At 38.3% G+C, this 17,433-nt stretch overlaps 2 protein-coding genes across 2 annotated transcripts in view; one reads left to right on the forward strand and one right to left on the reverse strand.

The window, feature by feature from the left end:
* The window catches only part of CTNNA1 (catenin alpha 1), a 127,085-nt gene that overhangs the window by 84,886 nt on the left and 24,766 nt on the right, over positions 1 to 17,433 (forward strand). Inside the window, exons 8-9 of the mRNA XM_080920282.1 lie at positions 12,920 to 13,000; positions 14,065 to 14,217. Coding sequence (XP_080776408.1) covers positions 12,920 to 13,000; positions 14,065 to 14,217 — 234 coding nt within the window. The remainder of the gene's footprint in view (positions 1 to 12,919; positions 13,001 to 14,064; positions 14,218 to 17,433) is intronic.
* Positions 2,090 to 3,628, reverse strand: LRRTM2 (leucine rich repeat transmembrane neuronal 2; the record flags this gene model as incomplete). Its single annotated transcript, XM_080920283.1, has 1 exon — positions 2,090 to 3,628. Exon 1 carries the CDS (start codon positions 3,599 to 3,601, stop codon positions 2,090 to 2,092), a length of 1,512 nt encoding a protein of 503 aa, XP_080776409.1. The 5' UTR covers positions 3,602 to 3,628.

Raw genomic sequence — 17,433 nt, forward strand, 5'->3', positions numbered from 1 at the left:
CTTACATGCTCAAAACTGTATTTCGAACAAGCTGTCTGTCACCTGACAAACGGCCGTGGTCACCATGATAAATGAGTTGTTAAATCCTAGCCCACGGAGCTCATTTGTAATAGGGCTTCTGATGCAGCTCCTCAGTGGGGAAGCAGCGAGCTATGCTCTCTGCCGGAAAACCAGCATCTGTCTCAGCTCAAGACAAACCCAGCGTCAGGTTTATCAGGAGATGAAATGCTTGCCACAGATCAACTGAATTGAACTGCTCCGAGGCTTTGCCAAACTAATCTACTCATCTTAAAAAATATAAAGAACATATTTTCACTGAAATGTGAATATTGTTTGCTTTTTGCTAAGAGATTTGAAATGTGGGTATATTTTTCAGTGCTAAAGAAAAATTATGATTGAATCTAGGTCTCTAGTAACATTTTCAGTCAAATCCCGGGGAGAAAATCAACCTTGATGAAGGATACTGTGTTATAGTAGCGACTTTCTTTAAGGACTTACATATTTTTCCACATAAAAATGCTTGTTTTCCTTTCTGAAATCAAAGTGACAATTTTCTGTTTTCTATGTGAACTGGTAACTTAAGTCTTAACTCCCCAGTATGCCATCATTTGCCTTCAAGAAGCCAGAGTTGAACACTTGTGATTCTTACTGAAAACTATGGCATCGTTGTCAGTTGTTACTGTGATTAGAGTTCATATTTACACTGTTGAATCTCCTCCCATATCACACAGGTCCCTGAGTATCACTCACTTGGTGCAAATTGTACATAGTCATGTTTGCTGCCTAGTAACTTCCACTAACCTGAGAGCCAGGCTCTCAGAATCTTTCCCTGTTCTTATCCCCCACATTCATGATGTGTTCACTTGCTGTTGTGCTGGCAGGGGCCAATGTCAAAAGCTCTGCCTTAAGATTTGCCTCAGAAATAGGTTGGTCCTGTCTGAAAAGGAGCTACTGGGATAAATGTGTATGTTTATTAAAGGGAAAGCTTTAACATCCTACTTTGAAAGCAATTTTTGTATTTTTTATAATATAACAAATCAGGGTTAGGCACCTTTAGTAGCCAATTATTTTTAATTCAGATCTTTGAAGTTTAAAGATCAGAAAAAGGCAAAAGGAAGAGTCTTAAACAGTTTGTCAAGGCATCTTTAATCATGAGAGGGGATGTATTTTCAAACTGGATGGAGTATCAGGATTGTTAAGTTGACTCAGTTTTTCTATTTCCCAAATGCAAATTTTTACATAATAGATGATTTAGTAAGTTTATTAGTAAAATGGTAATTTAATACTAGTTTAAAATAATAGGCTAAATGCCACAAAAATCAGCATGTTCATTATAAGTCAAACTAGAGTTGTATAAGAAGTCAGCATAGTTATTTAGTATTGATTTATTATAATGAGATCTTTTTATATTTGCTTGGATTTATTGTTGAAATATATTAAAGAGTCACCCAGTTTTATTAGAGTTATATAAAAGGTGCTGGTTTCATGATGTAACTTAGATAATGTTTAAGCCAAGCCAAACTGAAAGAATAGCATTTAATATTTACCAGTCTTAAGCACACATGTAAGTCTACCTCTTAAACTGGCAGTAAATTATAGTTTGAGTAAATACCACATTATCTTACAAGAGAACTTTTTTGTCTCCTTTTTAAGTAGGAAGCCAGTTGTGGTCCATAGGATAGAATAATAATCAAACAGGTTTTTGTCCCTACCTATATTTGTTTAGTAGCTTCTTTTGGAACTGTTTTCAGTACAAAAAAAAAAAACATATGGAGACCTTAGCACAAATGTTTACATACAATTGTATATAATTACATACATGAAATTTTTTATATTGAAGTAAGCATTTAGACTTTCCAACAAGAGTGCAAATTAATATGAGCATTGCTTCATTTAACACTTAAAATGTTTTCATTTAAAAAATTAAAAATACTTCAACACTTCAAAAACTCAAGTCTCCACTTGGTTTGGAAAATTAGGCTTAATGTCACCATTGGTAAAAATTAGATATGTATTTAGCCCCTACTATGTAAAATAGGTTACTTATCTGATGTGATTTTTTTTTTTTTTTTTTGATGATGAGTAGATATTATACTTCACATTCTTTGTATGGCAGCTGCTGACACTTGCACTGTCCATAACCATTAATGATGATGAAAGGTCCTTCATGGGTGGGTTCATACTCATTATACGGTCCTTGGTCTGACATGTTTGACATATGGAGTCGTGTTTGGGATCGGAGCTGCCTGTGGTTCTGAATCATTGAGCACTGCCGAATTCTTCTTAAAGTGGGAGGGCAGCACTTCCTGGAAATGAACACTATAAAAATAATAAAAAAGAAAGAAAACAATAAAGCCATTGTTCCTGTAATTACTCGCTGAGTAAAGATGGCATTGTCTGGTTCAGGAAAGTGTTCCTCTGTAGTGACTGCTATGCCTGCAGTAGTTGGAATTTCTTTGTCTCCTACATGGTAACTTGATGAGCTTATTTTTGTATATTCAGTGGTTGGATCTCTATAAGTTGTAGCCATGGCAGTGACAGTGGTTGATAAATTCCAGCAGAGCTGAAACCCGTGGACTGCATCTAGAATATCCTCCCCTTGGGTGTGGTCAGGGCTGTGGCATAGGATGGAATGCTCCCACCGACCTTGGAAACTGCCCAGCCAGGAGGCAAGAGCACATACTCTGGGGCTGCATTCCCACAGATTGCCAGAGAGGCCAACGGTTGTGAGGGATCTCAGGGAGTTTAAGATTTTGGAATCAAGACTATTTAACTTGTTGTTATCCATGAGAAGTATTTTAAGATTAGGCATGGTCTCGAACACTGTCAAGTCGATGGCTTTGATTTCATTTCCAGTTAGGTCTAGCTTTTCTAAAGTGCTCCAGGTCCATTCCATCCCACATGTCAAGTTGCTGATTTTGTTCCATTGTAAGAAGAGTGTGTGCAGACTGCTTAGCCGGAGGAAATGAGCAAAATTAATCTTTGTCAGCTGATTGTGCTCTAGATGAAGCTCTCTCAGTTTGATCAATCCTGCAAATCCATTGCGAGCTAAACTTCGCAAACGGTTTGTGCTCAAATCCAGAAACTCTAGACTACGACAGTCCCAAAACAGGCGTACTGGGATAGTCCGCAGGGAGTTGGAACGCAAATGCAAGGTCTGCAGCTTCCGAAGGCCATAGAAGAGCTCAGGATGCAGAGATGACAGCTGATTAAAAGACAGGTCCAAATTTTGCAGATTAATCAGTTGGGTAAAAGTTGTGTTTGGCAAGTAAAATATTTTGTTGGAACTTAAGATTAGCTCCTTTAGTTTATATAGTCCTTGGAAAGCATCTTCCTTTACTGTTGAGATTTGATTGTGATCTAAGTGGAGCCAGGTGAGTTGACTGAAGCTGGCAAATTGATCTCTTTCAAGCGCTGTGATGTGATTGTGCCTCAGGGACAGGCCCAGAGAACCCCTGTCGGTGGCGTTTGGCACTGAGTGGAAGCCCTGAGAGTCGCAGTAAAACAGCAGCTTCTCACAGCGGCATTTAGGTGGACACGCCATACCCAGGGCAGGCAGCATCTTCAATACCACACTCAGTGCATATATTGCTGCCAGCATAGGGGCCCCTAATGGCCACTTGAAATGTAAGCCTGCAGAATATAATTTAAGGAAAACAAGAAGATAGGATATGTTTCAGCAGAACACAGGGGCTGTTAAAAACAACAAAATGTAACATCATAATGAAAGATTTCACTGCATATAACATTTTTCATTTACTGCAGAAAATTAACCTTGTTTGTAGACTGGAACACAACTTAAAACATGTATAAGAGAGAGATTAAAAACATTTCCCTTTTAAAAAACGTTATCCATTTACATAAATTAAAATCTCGAACCAAGTGATTTGCATCATAAAATGGGAATTCACCGGCTTACTTTTATAAAGACGTGATTTCTCTTTGATTGAACAAGCCATAGAAATGCATGGACTTACCCATTCTTCTGAGCACATTGGAGGCTGCATTCAGTCGAGGTTGTCAGACTCAACGCAGTGAGTCTGTAAAAGGCTCTAACATGCAGGAGCCTTTGACCAGTTTCCTGTTTTCTGTGTCCCAGGCTTTTCTAGTAAAATTCAAATCTATCGGGGTGAATTGGTCTTTTCCTTAGGATATTCCTCTGGAAAGCATTGATGTCATTTTCTTGGTGCTCTGATCCCCTAAATCGGCTTTGATTATAAGTTAATAATTTGCTCCTCCTGATTACCGCTGATCATCAGAGCTTCAGGCTTTCCTTTCCGCAGCTGTTAGTTCTCTCAGTCTTAACTTGTTGATGGCAGATGGGCGGCTTGTTGCAGAGAAGAGCTTCTGGAGCAGCATGAGTGCATTTACTGAAAAGCTTTCCGAGAAACGGCACAAGAATGGATTTGCTTATGTGCTGCGACCACACAGAACTGTATATAGGCTGACGTCACCGGGTGACGTGTCTTTTGTTTGGGTTTTCCAGAAGCTTTACTGTTTAAAAGCACTGTGCTTTGTAACGGTGTCAGGGTCGTTACAAGACCCCCTGTTTACAATAAATTGAGAAAGAAGAACTCCTGATTTGAGAATTTGGTATTCCTTCAGTGTAGGAAGCAACAATGAGGTTGTAATAAATGCTGCATTCAAGAAGACCCATCTGAACAGTGAGTTGGACTAGCAGAGTGATGATTTTTAATGCGTGTGAGAGCTAGTGTTAGACTGCCGATTCTGCATAGAGATCATCTAAATGGGCACGATTGATTTATGAAGTGCTGATTTAATGCCAGCCTATGCAAGGTACGCCTCTGCTCTGGTAGTTTGGAAAGCTACTCAATTGCCTTGTTGTCATGCTTAGTAAAAAGCAAAGTGTGACTGACTGTGTTGGTAAACTAAGTGGGCTTAGTTACTTTGTCATTAAGAACTTAACATTATAAAGCACAACAAAGAGGAATAGTTTCCAAAAGAAACAATTTTGGCTTTTTTTCTTCCCCTCCATTGAGAATTTCAAGGGAACTCTAATCCTTTTCTGCTTATTATATAACAATGTTTTGTTACCACACTGGTTGGAAAACAGTGCTGAGTCGATCTTTGAATGTCCTACTAGAGGAGAGGAGCAGATTGACACCATGATTTTTATACACGTGACCTAGATGTTAACAGTGGAGCAGAGACAATTTTGAACAAGTATTGCAGTGTGCCTGGATTCTGACAGTCTTCAGGATTTCTACTTCAGCATCTTACCTATTCCTTAGCTAAAGGTCATAGTTACTGCCGAGATTGAGGTGTTATAACATCAAAATAGCATTTGCATACTATCTCTTACTGGTATGTTTATGAACTGACTTTGAATCTCATATCAGCTCTTGTTGAATTCTTCTTATGAATATGGACGGACATTAATATTGGAGTAGGATTTTGTTTTGGTTATTTTGCTTGGCAACTCTTGCTTCTTCCTGTTAGATAACTTTTCAGACATGAAGGTTTATGGTTAGTGCTATATAAATGCGTAAAATGTGTCTAGCATGAATCAGGACTATCTGAAAAGGCCAGACTAAGGAACTGCCTTTTATAAACATTTGGCTTGTGGATTGGCTGCATGAACTTATTTCCCCATACTATTACCACTTACTCTAGTGAATCTGGTTTCAAATCTGAGAGCAAAAATCTCAAAGCTATTGATGGTATCTGTGAAACAAGCACATCATTGGCCTGTGATCTTTTGAGGATTTCATTCCATTGGTGAATTCTAAGAAATCATTATACAAAGAGATACAATTTCTGCATTGGGATATGCCAACTCTGATAATGATTAGAAGTCTCTAAGGTCCCTTAGAGTCATGTGTAAAGATTTTCTTGAAACTCTAGTAATGTAAATATGCCTTTTAAAATCATTCTTTTAAAGTGACCCCAATATTGGGTTAAAGTGCAAGAGGTTTGTTGAAGGCAACGAATACCTAGACAGGATGAGACAGAAAGCAGCAGCAATCCTTTGATGGATCAGTGAAGTCTTCAGACCACACTGCACATCTGATCCCTTTGAAGGGAGGAAAGAGGGAAGGCTGTCATGCAGACCTTGTCTGACTACAGTGTGCTGCCGTTCACTATCTGAGTTAAAGTTCCTCATATTCTCAGGGACCAGCTTGGCTGTTAGGTGTGCCACCATGATGCTGACTGAGGTGGCACTCTCACACTGACCTTGATGCTTCCTATGGTACTTTCTGTTCTCTAGTGTTTCTTAACCTAGGTCTTTTATAGATGGCATTGTTGCTGTGGATCCCCACTCTGTGTGAGCCGGAGTTTGTTTCATAGGCAGAGTTTACTATGAGCTGGTCCTAAACATTGGAAGGCAGGAAGACTGATGGTTTGTTGTCGTCATCGCTGGTTTGTAATTAGAAGGAAAGATGTTTCCTTACTCTTAAACTTTGAGAACTCCTTTCTAATTTCTAGTCTGCTTGACCTACTGTTGTGTATGAGTGAATTGAACCTATTCAAATTATATTACCACCTATTGATGTGAACTGACACTATTCAAATTATACTATTATCTCTGCTGTTTCATCAGCTTTTGAGGGAAAGAAATTACTCAGACAGGCAATAGAAAGTCATGCCTTTGTTTGTTTGTTTAGAGACAGATCCTTTTGTCTCAGCCTTCCAAATAGCTGGTATTCCAAGAGCTTGCCACCACACTCTGAAGGGGTGAGCAGTCCCACTTCTGCTGTATCAGATGACTGAGAAAAACAGCTTCTTCCAACTCAGCAGTCATTTTTCTCAGCTGCCTACTTTTTGGGTTTTGAAGGATGAGGCTGTGGACCAAAAGACAAGAATATTTACCTTAAAACTGGTGTGTGTGCATGTGTGTGTACATGTATCTACATACAAACACACACATGTCTTGTTGATATTTATTCATATTTCCTCCTTCCCTCTAAATGGATATCATTGTTCTTTAATTTTTTTTTGTTTTGCTTTTATATGTATGTATATATGTGAACCATGAGCACATTTGGTTCTTGAAAAGGTCAGAAGAGGGTGTTGGAGCCCCTGAAACTGGAGTTACTGGTGATTATCTACAACCATGTGAATACTTGGAACCAAATTTGGGCCCTCTGCAGAGAGTAGCAAGTGAACTACTGAGCCATCTCTCCAGTTCCACTCGTGTTCTTCTTGAACTAGACTTTTTCTTCTTGACATTTTAGAGTGCTTTATTCTGCATGTGATGCTTTTGACTTAAAAGTGGCAGCACCACCTCTGGAAGATGGTGTTTATTGGACACCACTTCTGACTTCTTTAGATGTTAGCATCAGGGCAGAGGAGGTGGAATTAACCCAACATTCCTCTATAGAATAGTTCAGTGAGCAGTGGGTATAGTTCTACATTCTTCCTTGTGAGAGTTTGTTTTTAATATGTGTGCGGTTTTTAATATATAGGTGGTTAGAGTTACTTGAAGTGGCATGCAGATATATAAATGAAACTATTCTCTTATGGTAGATAATAAGCTTTATATTTTATTTCAAAAACGTTTCTTTAATTGTGCCCAACTCTAAAGAATAAAGTCCCAGCATCAGAGGGGTACAAAGAGGTATACTAGACATCATGTTGAGATAAACCATGCTGGAGCTCCTGGGCCTCAGCTCTCCTGGTTTGATCTATTAGGTGGCAACTTCATACTCTTTTGTATGGGGTAGAGAGAGTAGGATTGTGTGTGTGGTTGAAGGAAACGTGATTCTTTTCTACGACAACCATGTGCAGTTTATTACCTGTTTTACATTATGCAACCTAGCTATTTTGCTGGGGCTGTTGCTTGGGGTCCCTCTCAGATCTATGGCCCTTTTTCTGCCCTCAATTGAGCTTGAGGTTTAGAGAATTCTTTTGGTTCTCTCATTAGCAAACATGATTGATTTTTAAAAAAATAAATCCTGATTACATTAAGTAGTATCAGCATTCTATTATCTTAAAACTTCTAGTTTGGAGAGCATATATACTTTGGAATTAGTTCTTGGGTGGCAGGATCAAGTGGCACCCTACTTTTCTTAATGCTACAGTTATTTTCTGCCCTGAGCCATGAATTTAGTGATAAATTTTGCCTTGATTCACCTTAATTTGAAATTAAGTGAGGAACCTTCTATCTTCCCTCTACCAGTCGCTATTTTCCAGTACCACTCCACCACCACCACGCACACACACACTCTTCTTTGTATAGCAGACTTTGTTTCTTTTGAAGCACAGCCAACTTTGGGGTTGCCTTTACTGGTTTTTCTCTCTATATATTTTGAATAACATTTGATTTAAACACACTTTTCTCCTATGTGGGCTATGCAGAGCCATTTTACACAGTCTGGAATTATGGGTAGATACTGGTTCATACTCACTAATCTCTTTTAGTTAGCATACCTTAGTATTAGTGGAGTCTGGCCCACTTGGCTAAATCTAAAGAGGCTAGCATTTATACTAGTTTCAGAAGCTTGGAAACAACATTCTCTGAGATTTTTTTAAAAATTAAGCTGATTAGTTTACTTAATTTCTGTGGTACCAAGGATCAAAACAGAGAAGGTATGTGTACCTAGTGCTCACTGAGGTTAGAAGAGAATGTCTAACCCTCAGAAACTGTACAAATGGTTATTATCCACTATGTGGGTGCTTGGAACTAAATGTGGGTTCTCTGCAGGAACAGCAAGCACTCTTTAATTCCTTAATCTCTCTAACTTTTATTTAGATAGTAAGTGGTGGAGGTGTATTTGTGTTATATTCTCATTACATGATAACTGGAACCTAAACTTGCTCATTATACCAAAAAATAAACAAAAAACTATCAAAGAACATGGACTTAAGCACTCTATCTAAAATATTCTAGAAGGATCAGATAGGGGCTTTTTGGGTTTGGTTTGGTTTTGGTTTGGCTTTTGTCATTGTAGCTATGGCTGTCCTGGCACTGTCTGTAGATCAGGCTGGCCTCCATCTCATAGAGACCTATGTCTGCCTCTGTCTGCTGAGTATTGAGCAGCAGTGCCTCCCCTGCTCTGTCCAGGTCTGACCAACCCTCCTTGACTAAGGCATAAACTTTTGTTCCTACAGTAACAAGATAAATGGGCAAAGAGAATTAACATGGTGTGTGGCGATACTGTATCTTAGAATGGGTGTTCCTGTGTCACTGCAATCTCCTTAGAAAGTCAGCTCATGGATGTGAGTTATCACAAAACATGGTGGTAAACCCTTCTACCCAGTTTGAGGAAACTCTTGGGTACTGAGGTTTGATTAAGCTGTCATGAGGTCAGTGAGCCCAACCTTTGGAGTCCAGCATAGGAAAATTTCTGGTAGAGATGAATATGAACACCTCCAGATGTGGCTAGAAACAATGATGGACTTTTAGGTCATTTACTTTAGAGAGACTTTGTAAAAAGTAATTACTTAAATATCTGAGGAATATTCTGAGAATTTATTAGATCAGTTTGATTTAGATGTAATTTTTGGACGTCTGTCTTAGTTACTATTTTTATTGCTGTGATGAAACATCAAGACCAAAGAGTAAGTTGAGGAGGAAAGGGTTGCTTTAAACTTTGATATGACTGACTGTTCATCATTGAAGGAAATCAGGACAGAAACTCAAACAGAGGCAGGAGCTAATGCAGCGGCCATGGAAGAGCACTGCTCACAGTTTGCTACTTATAGCTTGCTCAGTCTGCTTTCTTAGAGAACCCAGGACCACCAAGGTTGGCCCCATTTACAATGGACCAGGCCCTCCTCATCAATCAATCACCAATTAAGTAAACTCCCTACGAGCTCATCTATAATATGATCTTAGGGAGGCTTTTTTTTTTTTTTTTTTTTTTTCTTTAAGGTTTCCTCCTCTCAAATGACTTTAGCTTGTGTCAAGTCAAAATAAAAAAAGTATCTAGCACAGCACCTCTGTCTTAGATTCTGTTGTTTTATCTTAAGGTTATCAGTGTGTAAATAGGCTTAAGCAGAAGTCTTTTCTGACTGATAGCTGTGTGCACACCTACAGTAACTCTCATATCTGCATCCATATTGTTAATGGTTCCCACACTCTGGCATTAATGTTAGCAGACTGCTTACGTTTATTAGAGGTACAGGGGGACTTGGGGATTGTGTAAGAATGAGACTTGGGGCCTTCAGGGTGGTTCATCTGTTTGAAAGCACTTGCTGTGTAAGCCCAACATCTCAAGTTTAATCATTGGACCTTAGTTGAAAGGAGAGGACCAAATTGTAAAAGTTGGCCTCTGCCCTCTACATATGATATGGCTTATGAGTGTTTGCATTTATAAGTAATGCATATAATAGATTTAAAAAAGTCTAATAACAAGACAGAAATAAAATGAATACAAAAAGTTGACAGTATTCTTATTTAACAGGCGTTAAGAGCAGAATATGAAATTACATAAATGGGATATAGTATAGACACCACCAGATATCAACCCCACTTGTTCATCTGCTACTGATGTCACACCATTCTTGAATGTTTCCAGAGCACCCAGAAGGATAATGTTGGGCTAAATTTCTTGTTCATTTGTTTCTTTCCAGTGATTAGTAGCATGTTACAGAAAGAGGCACATTTGTCTTGTGAAGACAGACTTTTAATATATTTCCTATTAATAGTTTAACACACAGATGTCTACTAGTATTTTCAGTGATACAGCTGGCTGTGCTTGGGACATTTATTTCTTTTCTTTCAGCCGATCTCTTTGTTTCTGGTTAGTTTTTATTACTTGGTCAAACTTCAACCCCTGACCTGAAGAGATGCTGATTTAGTCATTTCTAAATGTGTATGTGTTTTTTTTCTTTCTTTTTTCCTATTCAATACATTTACATTAAATTAGCATAGAGGGTCTAAAAACATTTTACATCATTCTATTTGAGCTGTATAATATATTATTATCATAATAATACATCTTACTTTTGAAAATGTATATTTTATGTGCATGGGTGTTTTGCCTACCTCTGCCCTTGCAGGAGAGAAGATGGTGTGAAACTGGAATTAGACAAAGTTGTAAGCTACCAAGCAGGTTCTGGGATTTGAACTTGGGTCCTCTGGAAGATATGCTTTTCTACTGAGCCATTTCTCCAAACCCATATCATACTTTTAAAATGTATTGTTTTGGAGCTTGAGAAATAGCTGGAGGACCTGGATCTCGGTTTGATTCCCAGAATTCATGAAAAAAGTCAGGCCTGATGACTTTATCTTATTTCTGAGGAGATGGAGACAGGAGAACCCCTGAGGCTTGCTTTGTAAATCTAGCCAGCCTAGAGGAATCAGTGATGACTCAGCGGTTAAGAGTACTTGCTGCTCTTGCAGAGGACCCAGGTTGGTTTCTAGCACCCTCATTACAGTTGACAACCATCATTAACTTCAGTTCTAGATAATCTGATGCCCCCTTCTGGCCTTTGTGGGCACCAGACACACAGCAACAACATGCATTCAGACAAAACACTCATGCACATAAATAAGTAAAATCTTTTTTTATTATTATTATAAAAGCAAACAAACTGAGGTGGCTGGCTCTTGAAGATTGACATCTAATATTGACCCCTTGCCCCATGCATATATTTTCCTCTCCCACTGCCTCCTCCCATGCTTTCTCTTCTTTTCTTCTTTTTTTGCTTTGAGAGTGTTTCACTGTGTATCTATAAGTGTCCAGCTCACAGAGATCTTCCTGTTTCTGTCCTGAGATTAAAGGCATATGCTACTATAATTTGTTCTAATTTTTCAAATTCAAGAAATAAAATTTGGGCTGGAGAGATGGCTCAGCGGTTAAGAGCACTGACTGCTCTTCCAGAGGTCCTGAGTTCAATTCCCAGCAACCACATGGTGACTCACAACCATCTGTAATGGGATCTGATGCCCTCTTCTGGTGTGTCTGAATAGAGTGACAGTGTACTCGTATGTAATAAATAAATAAATCCTTTTTTTTTTTAAAAAAAAAAGAAAACTTGTTTGCCATTTAGCATCAGGAGCCATCTTTACATTTAACTTCTTCCTTAGATTTTGAATGTATAGCAGATGTGTTTCTATTTGTATTTGTGCATATGAAAGCAAGAGGTCAGACACACACACACACACACACACACACACACACACACACACACACACACACCATGTTTTGGGGAACAAAATTTCTCATGGGTACCTGAGCTTACCAACTAGGCTAGGCTGGCTACTCATAAAGACCAAGGATCTACCTCTCTGTACTTCATTGCTGGAATTACAAGAAATTACAAGAGTGCCACTGTTCTCTTAGGTTATTTGTTTCTGAGGATTGTGTGGCAAGCACTGTATATTCTTAGCTGTTCAACACCAGATGTGACTTACTCTTGTTTGCAGCACTAGAAGACCTGGTACTGGACTTATATGCTGAACTTTGAATTGAGATGATGTTTATTGGAGATGGGGTCTCACTATGAATTCCACCAAACTTGCTAAACCTGTCCTTGCTCTCCAAGTATCTTTTGCCTCTTTTAGAAAAATTCTTAGTTTCAGTGATCAGCCAGATGATGTGCCAAAGAGGTACAAGATTATATTTTTTAGATGAAGTCACATATAAATACTCCCACTGCATGCTTTCCAACTTTGAATTAAAAATTATTTTGTTTGTGTTTGGGGGGGTTGCTGGAGAGATAGCTCAGTGGTTAGGAGCAGTGACTACTCTACTACAGGAACTGGATTGTTCCTAACACCCACATGGAGACTCAAAATCTAGTTCCAGGGGACCCAACTCCCCGTTCTGACCTCTATGGGCACAAGCAGGGTGCACAGACTATTCAAACGGCCTACACATAGAAATCAAGTAATGCAAAAACTTAATGCCCATTTTACTTTTTTTAAAATTCAATATTGCTTTAACACTAAATATTTATAGACTGTCATTAGGTTCTTGTAAAGTACTCACATGAGTATCTGTTTATTCAGGCTGGACGTAAAGAAAGAAGCGACGCACTCAATTCTGCAATAGATAAGATGACCAAGAAGACCAGAGACTTACGTAGACAGGTGAGCTTAAAAATAGGGGGATGGCAGTTAATTTCCTAAATTCTCAGCTTTAATTTTGATTAAAAATCAAATACAGGCTTATATTTTTAATTAAGGGAAAGGGTAAATCTTCACAGAAAAGTGACTTTGTTCTATTGCTAGTAAGCTTATTAATGTCTAAAAAAATCTCAGAGGGATGTAGACGATTACATTCCCTCTGGAGTGGACTGAATAAATTAGCTCCAGTGTGAAAAGGATGTATAGGCAGGAAAATCAATAAGATGACTTGGGGATCTGTGGAAATAACCTCAAAGGATCATGTTGTATTGGCTTCATACTCTAGATTCCAGTTCCCCATGAGTCTGCCCATTCTGTTATATATTCTCAATTTGTTCCCACTGGTAAAAGTGTCTGTTTATCTAAGTGCAGTCATGATGGAGATATTGAATTTTCCATGTTAGTAAATTTAAAAATCTGTTTCTTTAATGATATATAATCTCACCAACATTTTGAAATTAAATTTTGTTAAAATTTTTAAAGGAAGTTAGAGTTGACTAAATAAGTACTTTAATACATAACATATTAAGATTTGTTATGGTAAGATTTTAGAGAGTTTTCAGGAACTAGTGCAGACATTTATTGCTCATAGCTGATATGAAACTTTGGTAGATCAAGTGTCAACAGTGATTGGAAAGATAGAATTTAAAGTTTATAGTGTGCTAACTCTTCTAGATAAACCAGAAACTGCTCCTTTTTGTCATTGAATTCTAACTAATTAGGCTAATTACATGTATTCCAAAGCTATGTGCCAACTCAATTGAGAATGGTATTGTAATGCTGTTTGGTTTTGTAAGATCCAAGGAAAGGAAAAGGTAATGTCTTGAAAACTGCAACTCTGCTGCTAAAACGTTGACTGTGGTGAAAAGCATGGTCCCTACAGTGTGGTGAAGGTTGTTTCACTGTGGTGCTCATTTGGATTGCTTGGCTAAGTTCTGCCTGTCTTTCACAGGCTTCCGCTAGATATATCATATCACATGTAACTTTTTAATACACATTAAATCAAATGTATGCAATTTCATTATTAGCTTCGCAAAGCTGTCATGGACCACGTATCAGATTCTTTCCTGGAGACCAATGTCCCTCTATTAGTACTGATTGAAGCTGCAAAGAATGGAAATGAGAAAGAAGTTAAGGAGTATGCCCAAGTTTTTCGTGAACATGCCAACAAATTGATTGAGGTAAGTACATTAGGTGTCTCATTAACATAAGTAACCTGGTGAGGTGAGCCGTCAGCTTTAATTGTGTGATTGAATAGGCTATAGGTTTTCAAGGGTTCACCACTACACAGCATTTATAAGCAGTCTATCATTACCACTGGGGCTCTAGCAGAACTAGTGTTCTGTCAGTTTACGGTGAAACTCAACACCACCACTTATTGGTAGTGTAGCTAAAGCTAGACCATGATATTATAGCAAGACTGGCAGTGTGCCAAGTGGAAGCAGCTACAAACTGGTTGTTTTTTGATATGCACTACCTGGAATTACATCCCAGCAAGTTACCTGATTCTTGTCAGTTCTTATGTCCTACCTGCAAAACTAGGTCACTAATGAGGACCAAAAGAATGATATGGTAACTGCTTCATCTCATGGTTAAGGCAGACTCGGCCCACTACTGTTTTAAGAATAAACAAGCTCAACATCCACTAAATTATACATGATTTTACACTAGAGATCTATATAGAAATGTTGGCTTGTATAATAATTAGAAAAGATGAATTAACACTTAATTTCCAGATAAGTTAGGTTTTTTTCTTCATCTGTTAAATGAATATACATTGTTTCATTAACTATTAGTATGTTTTAGAAATGAGACACATATATATAAAACATAACCTTAGTACAGAAATTTAATAATTGATAAATAGTTCATAAACCCATTATTAAGTGGTCAGTGTGTAAAAGCAGAACTGACCTGGAATGTAAAATGTGATTTATAGTAATACAGCCTAAGTTAATACTAAAATTATTTCAAGGCAAATATCAGTAATCCCATTAAACACCTTGACTAATTTTATACCTCATTTTGTTTGAATATTGATTGAAGTGTTTTTTCTGACCAGAATTATGCACAGAATTCGTAGGTCAGCTTGTTATTCAAGTTAATGATTCTGACATTTGGAACTAAAATTGGAGAGTTTCATTTGTCTCTCCATTAAGCATAATCTGGTTCACAATAGTCACATGACAGTGTGAGATGTACTTTCCAAGTGGACAGAAATTGTTTAGGAAACCAGTCCCTTATAAGTAGCCTACTTACTAAAAAGTTCCTTTGAGTGTTCGGCATCAAGGCCTGGCACATCAGCAGCTGAAGAGAGGGCAGTTTTATCTGTTACCCTCATGGGAGAGCCAGGTGATCATCCTCAGCCTCTCTAACCAGCATCTACAGTGCGCAGCACTGTGTGCTCTCCATAATCCTTTTTATGTGAACTCAGGCTTGAAGAGCTTCCCCCAACTTACCTCTACACACACCTCTAATAATGAAGCTCCTTAGCTCACTGGCTCAGTAGACTGACACCACTGAGAAACAGTGACGGGGCATAGTGGTCCGTGCCTTTAATCTCTAGCAGAAATAAGTGGATCTCTCTGAGTTCAAGACCAGCCTGTTCTCCATGAGTTCCAGTACACCCACTAGTACATGAAAAAATACCAGGCGGACAGATGGAATTTAAGTCAACCACTGACTAACTGGACTTGAGAGTCAGTGAAAACTTTGTTGCAGACTTACACATTTCATTTCATTCTGAACATAGTCCTTGGAGACTAGACCGTGATGCTCCCCATCACAACTCACTTCTAACCCTTTTCTCACCTCCTTCCCTCTGCATGCCCTCTACGCCTATTATATTAACATGTTATAATAATACCTCCATATTAAAGGATACAGGGTTTTCATCTCTGAAGGCATAACCCCAAGCTATGCGGTGCCATTCTGCAAGTTATGATTATATTTATGATAACTGAGAGAGTAAGATATATAATTACTATGTCCATGAGAAGGAAATTAATTTCTAAGTGTTTTAGAAGCCTCCAAAATTCCTGACTCAAGGAAGAACTTTTTCTTCATGACAAGACTTCTCCTCCCCCTACAACCTTTGTATTATAGTGGCACACCTTGAACTAACCAGAGACTTGGTTTTAACAAAGATAAATGCTTTCACTGTGTTTTGTTAATCCCCTGACTTCAGTTCTTTAGTTGCCTTCTAGCTGAAGTAAATGTCTATAGGCCAGTACATAACATGCATACATGGCTGGTGGGACATGGGTATAAATGAGAGGAGAGGGTCAGATTCTACAGCCACTAGGAATATTTGCAGGTGTGTTTGAAAGAAAGAATTTTCCTGAAACTCTGCAGCTGAGTTATGATACTATATGTCAGGAATTAGTGTAGATCTTCAAGATGAGGTCATAGGCCCCAAGACCCACACTTCAAATGCCAACTTGGAGCTCCAAGATATTACCACTCTGACCAGCTCGCTTCAAGTCCTTGTCATTTTCATAACCTATATCAGCCTTGATAACCGACTACAGTGACACACACATAGAATGCTTTATTTGAAAGGCAAGACTTAGTTAGAACCAGCCAAATTAAGAGACACATAGGAGTCAAGTGGTGGTGGTACATGTCACAGTACTTCGGATGTAGAGAGGCACATGGGGCTCTGTGACTTTGAGACCAGTCTGATCTACAGAGTGAGTTCCAGGGCACAAAACCCAAATCCAAACAGACAGATAGACATAGGCTGAAATTGAAATTTTTTGTGCCCCTTTCATCTGGAATTGGGGTCCTCCACCCTCCCATAACACCTGTCGATACCAACTTGGTGGCTGCCATGAGTTTCCATGTCCAGAATTTTTGTTCAAGTTTCATTACATATTCCTGATTGAAGACTCTTTGTCTTCTCTTCTCCAGATCAAGCTGCCTTATCCGATGGTTGACTCCTTACCCCTAGTCACCTCATTAACATAAGTATCAGTTTTGGTGTGGATAACTCCTCATACTGCAAAAATTAAATGTTAAGGAATATTTGGATTTTAGGATCAGTCAAAATAAAATCTGACAAATTATATACAATACACACTATGTATTTCAGTGTACTGTGAGGTATATCATGATTTTTTTAGAAGGCATCTTGAGTATACAATTTGCATAGCTTACTACATATAAACACTACATAAGAGGTTAGGGCAGGCAGTTTGCTTCCTACTAGGTCCGTCTTATGATCCTCACTTAATTACTTATAACTTCTCTTATCTGGTAAGATAGGCTTTGAAATTGGCTTTTCTTGGAGTTTCTACCATTCTGTTGTATTGTTTTTGTTTTTTTATTTTTCAAGTAGGGGTTCCTTATGTAGCCTTGTATGTACTAGAACTTGCTCTGTTACCTTGAACTCACAG

This window comes from Micromys minutus, assembly GCF_963924665.1.
Source record: "Micromys minutus genome assembly, chromosome: 8".
Taxonomy (NCBI): domain Eukaryota; kingdom Metazoa; phylum Chordata; class Mammalia; order Rodentia; family Muridae; genus Micromys; species Micromys minutus.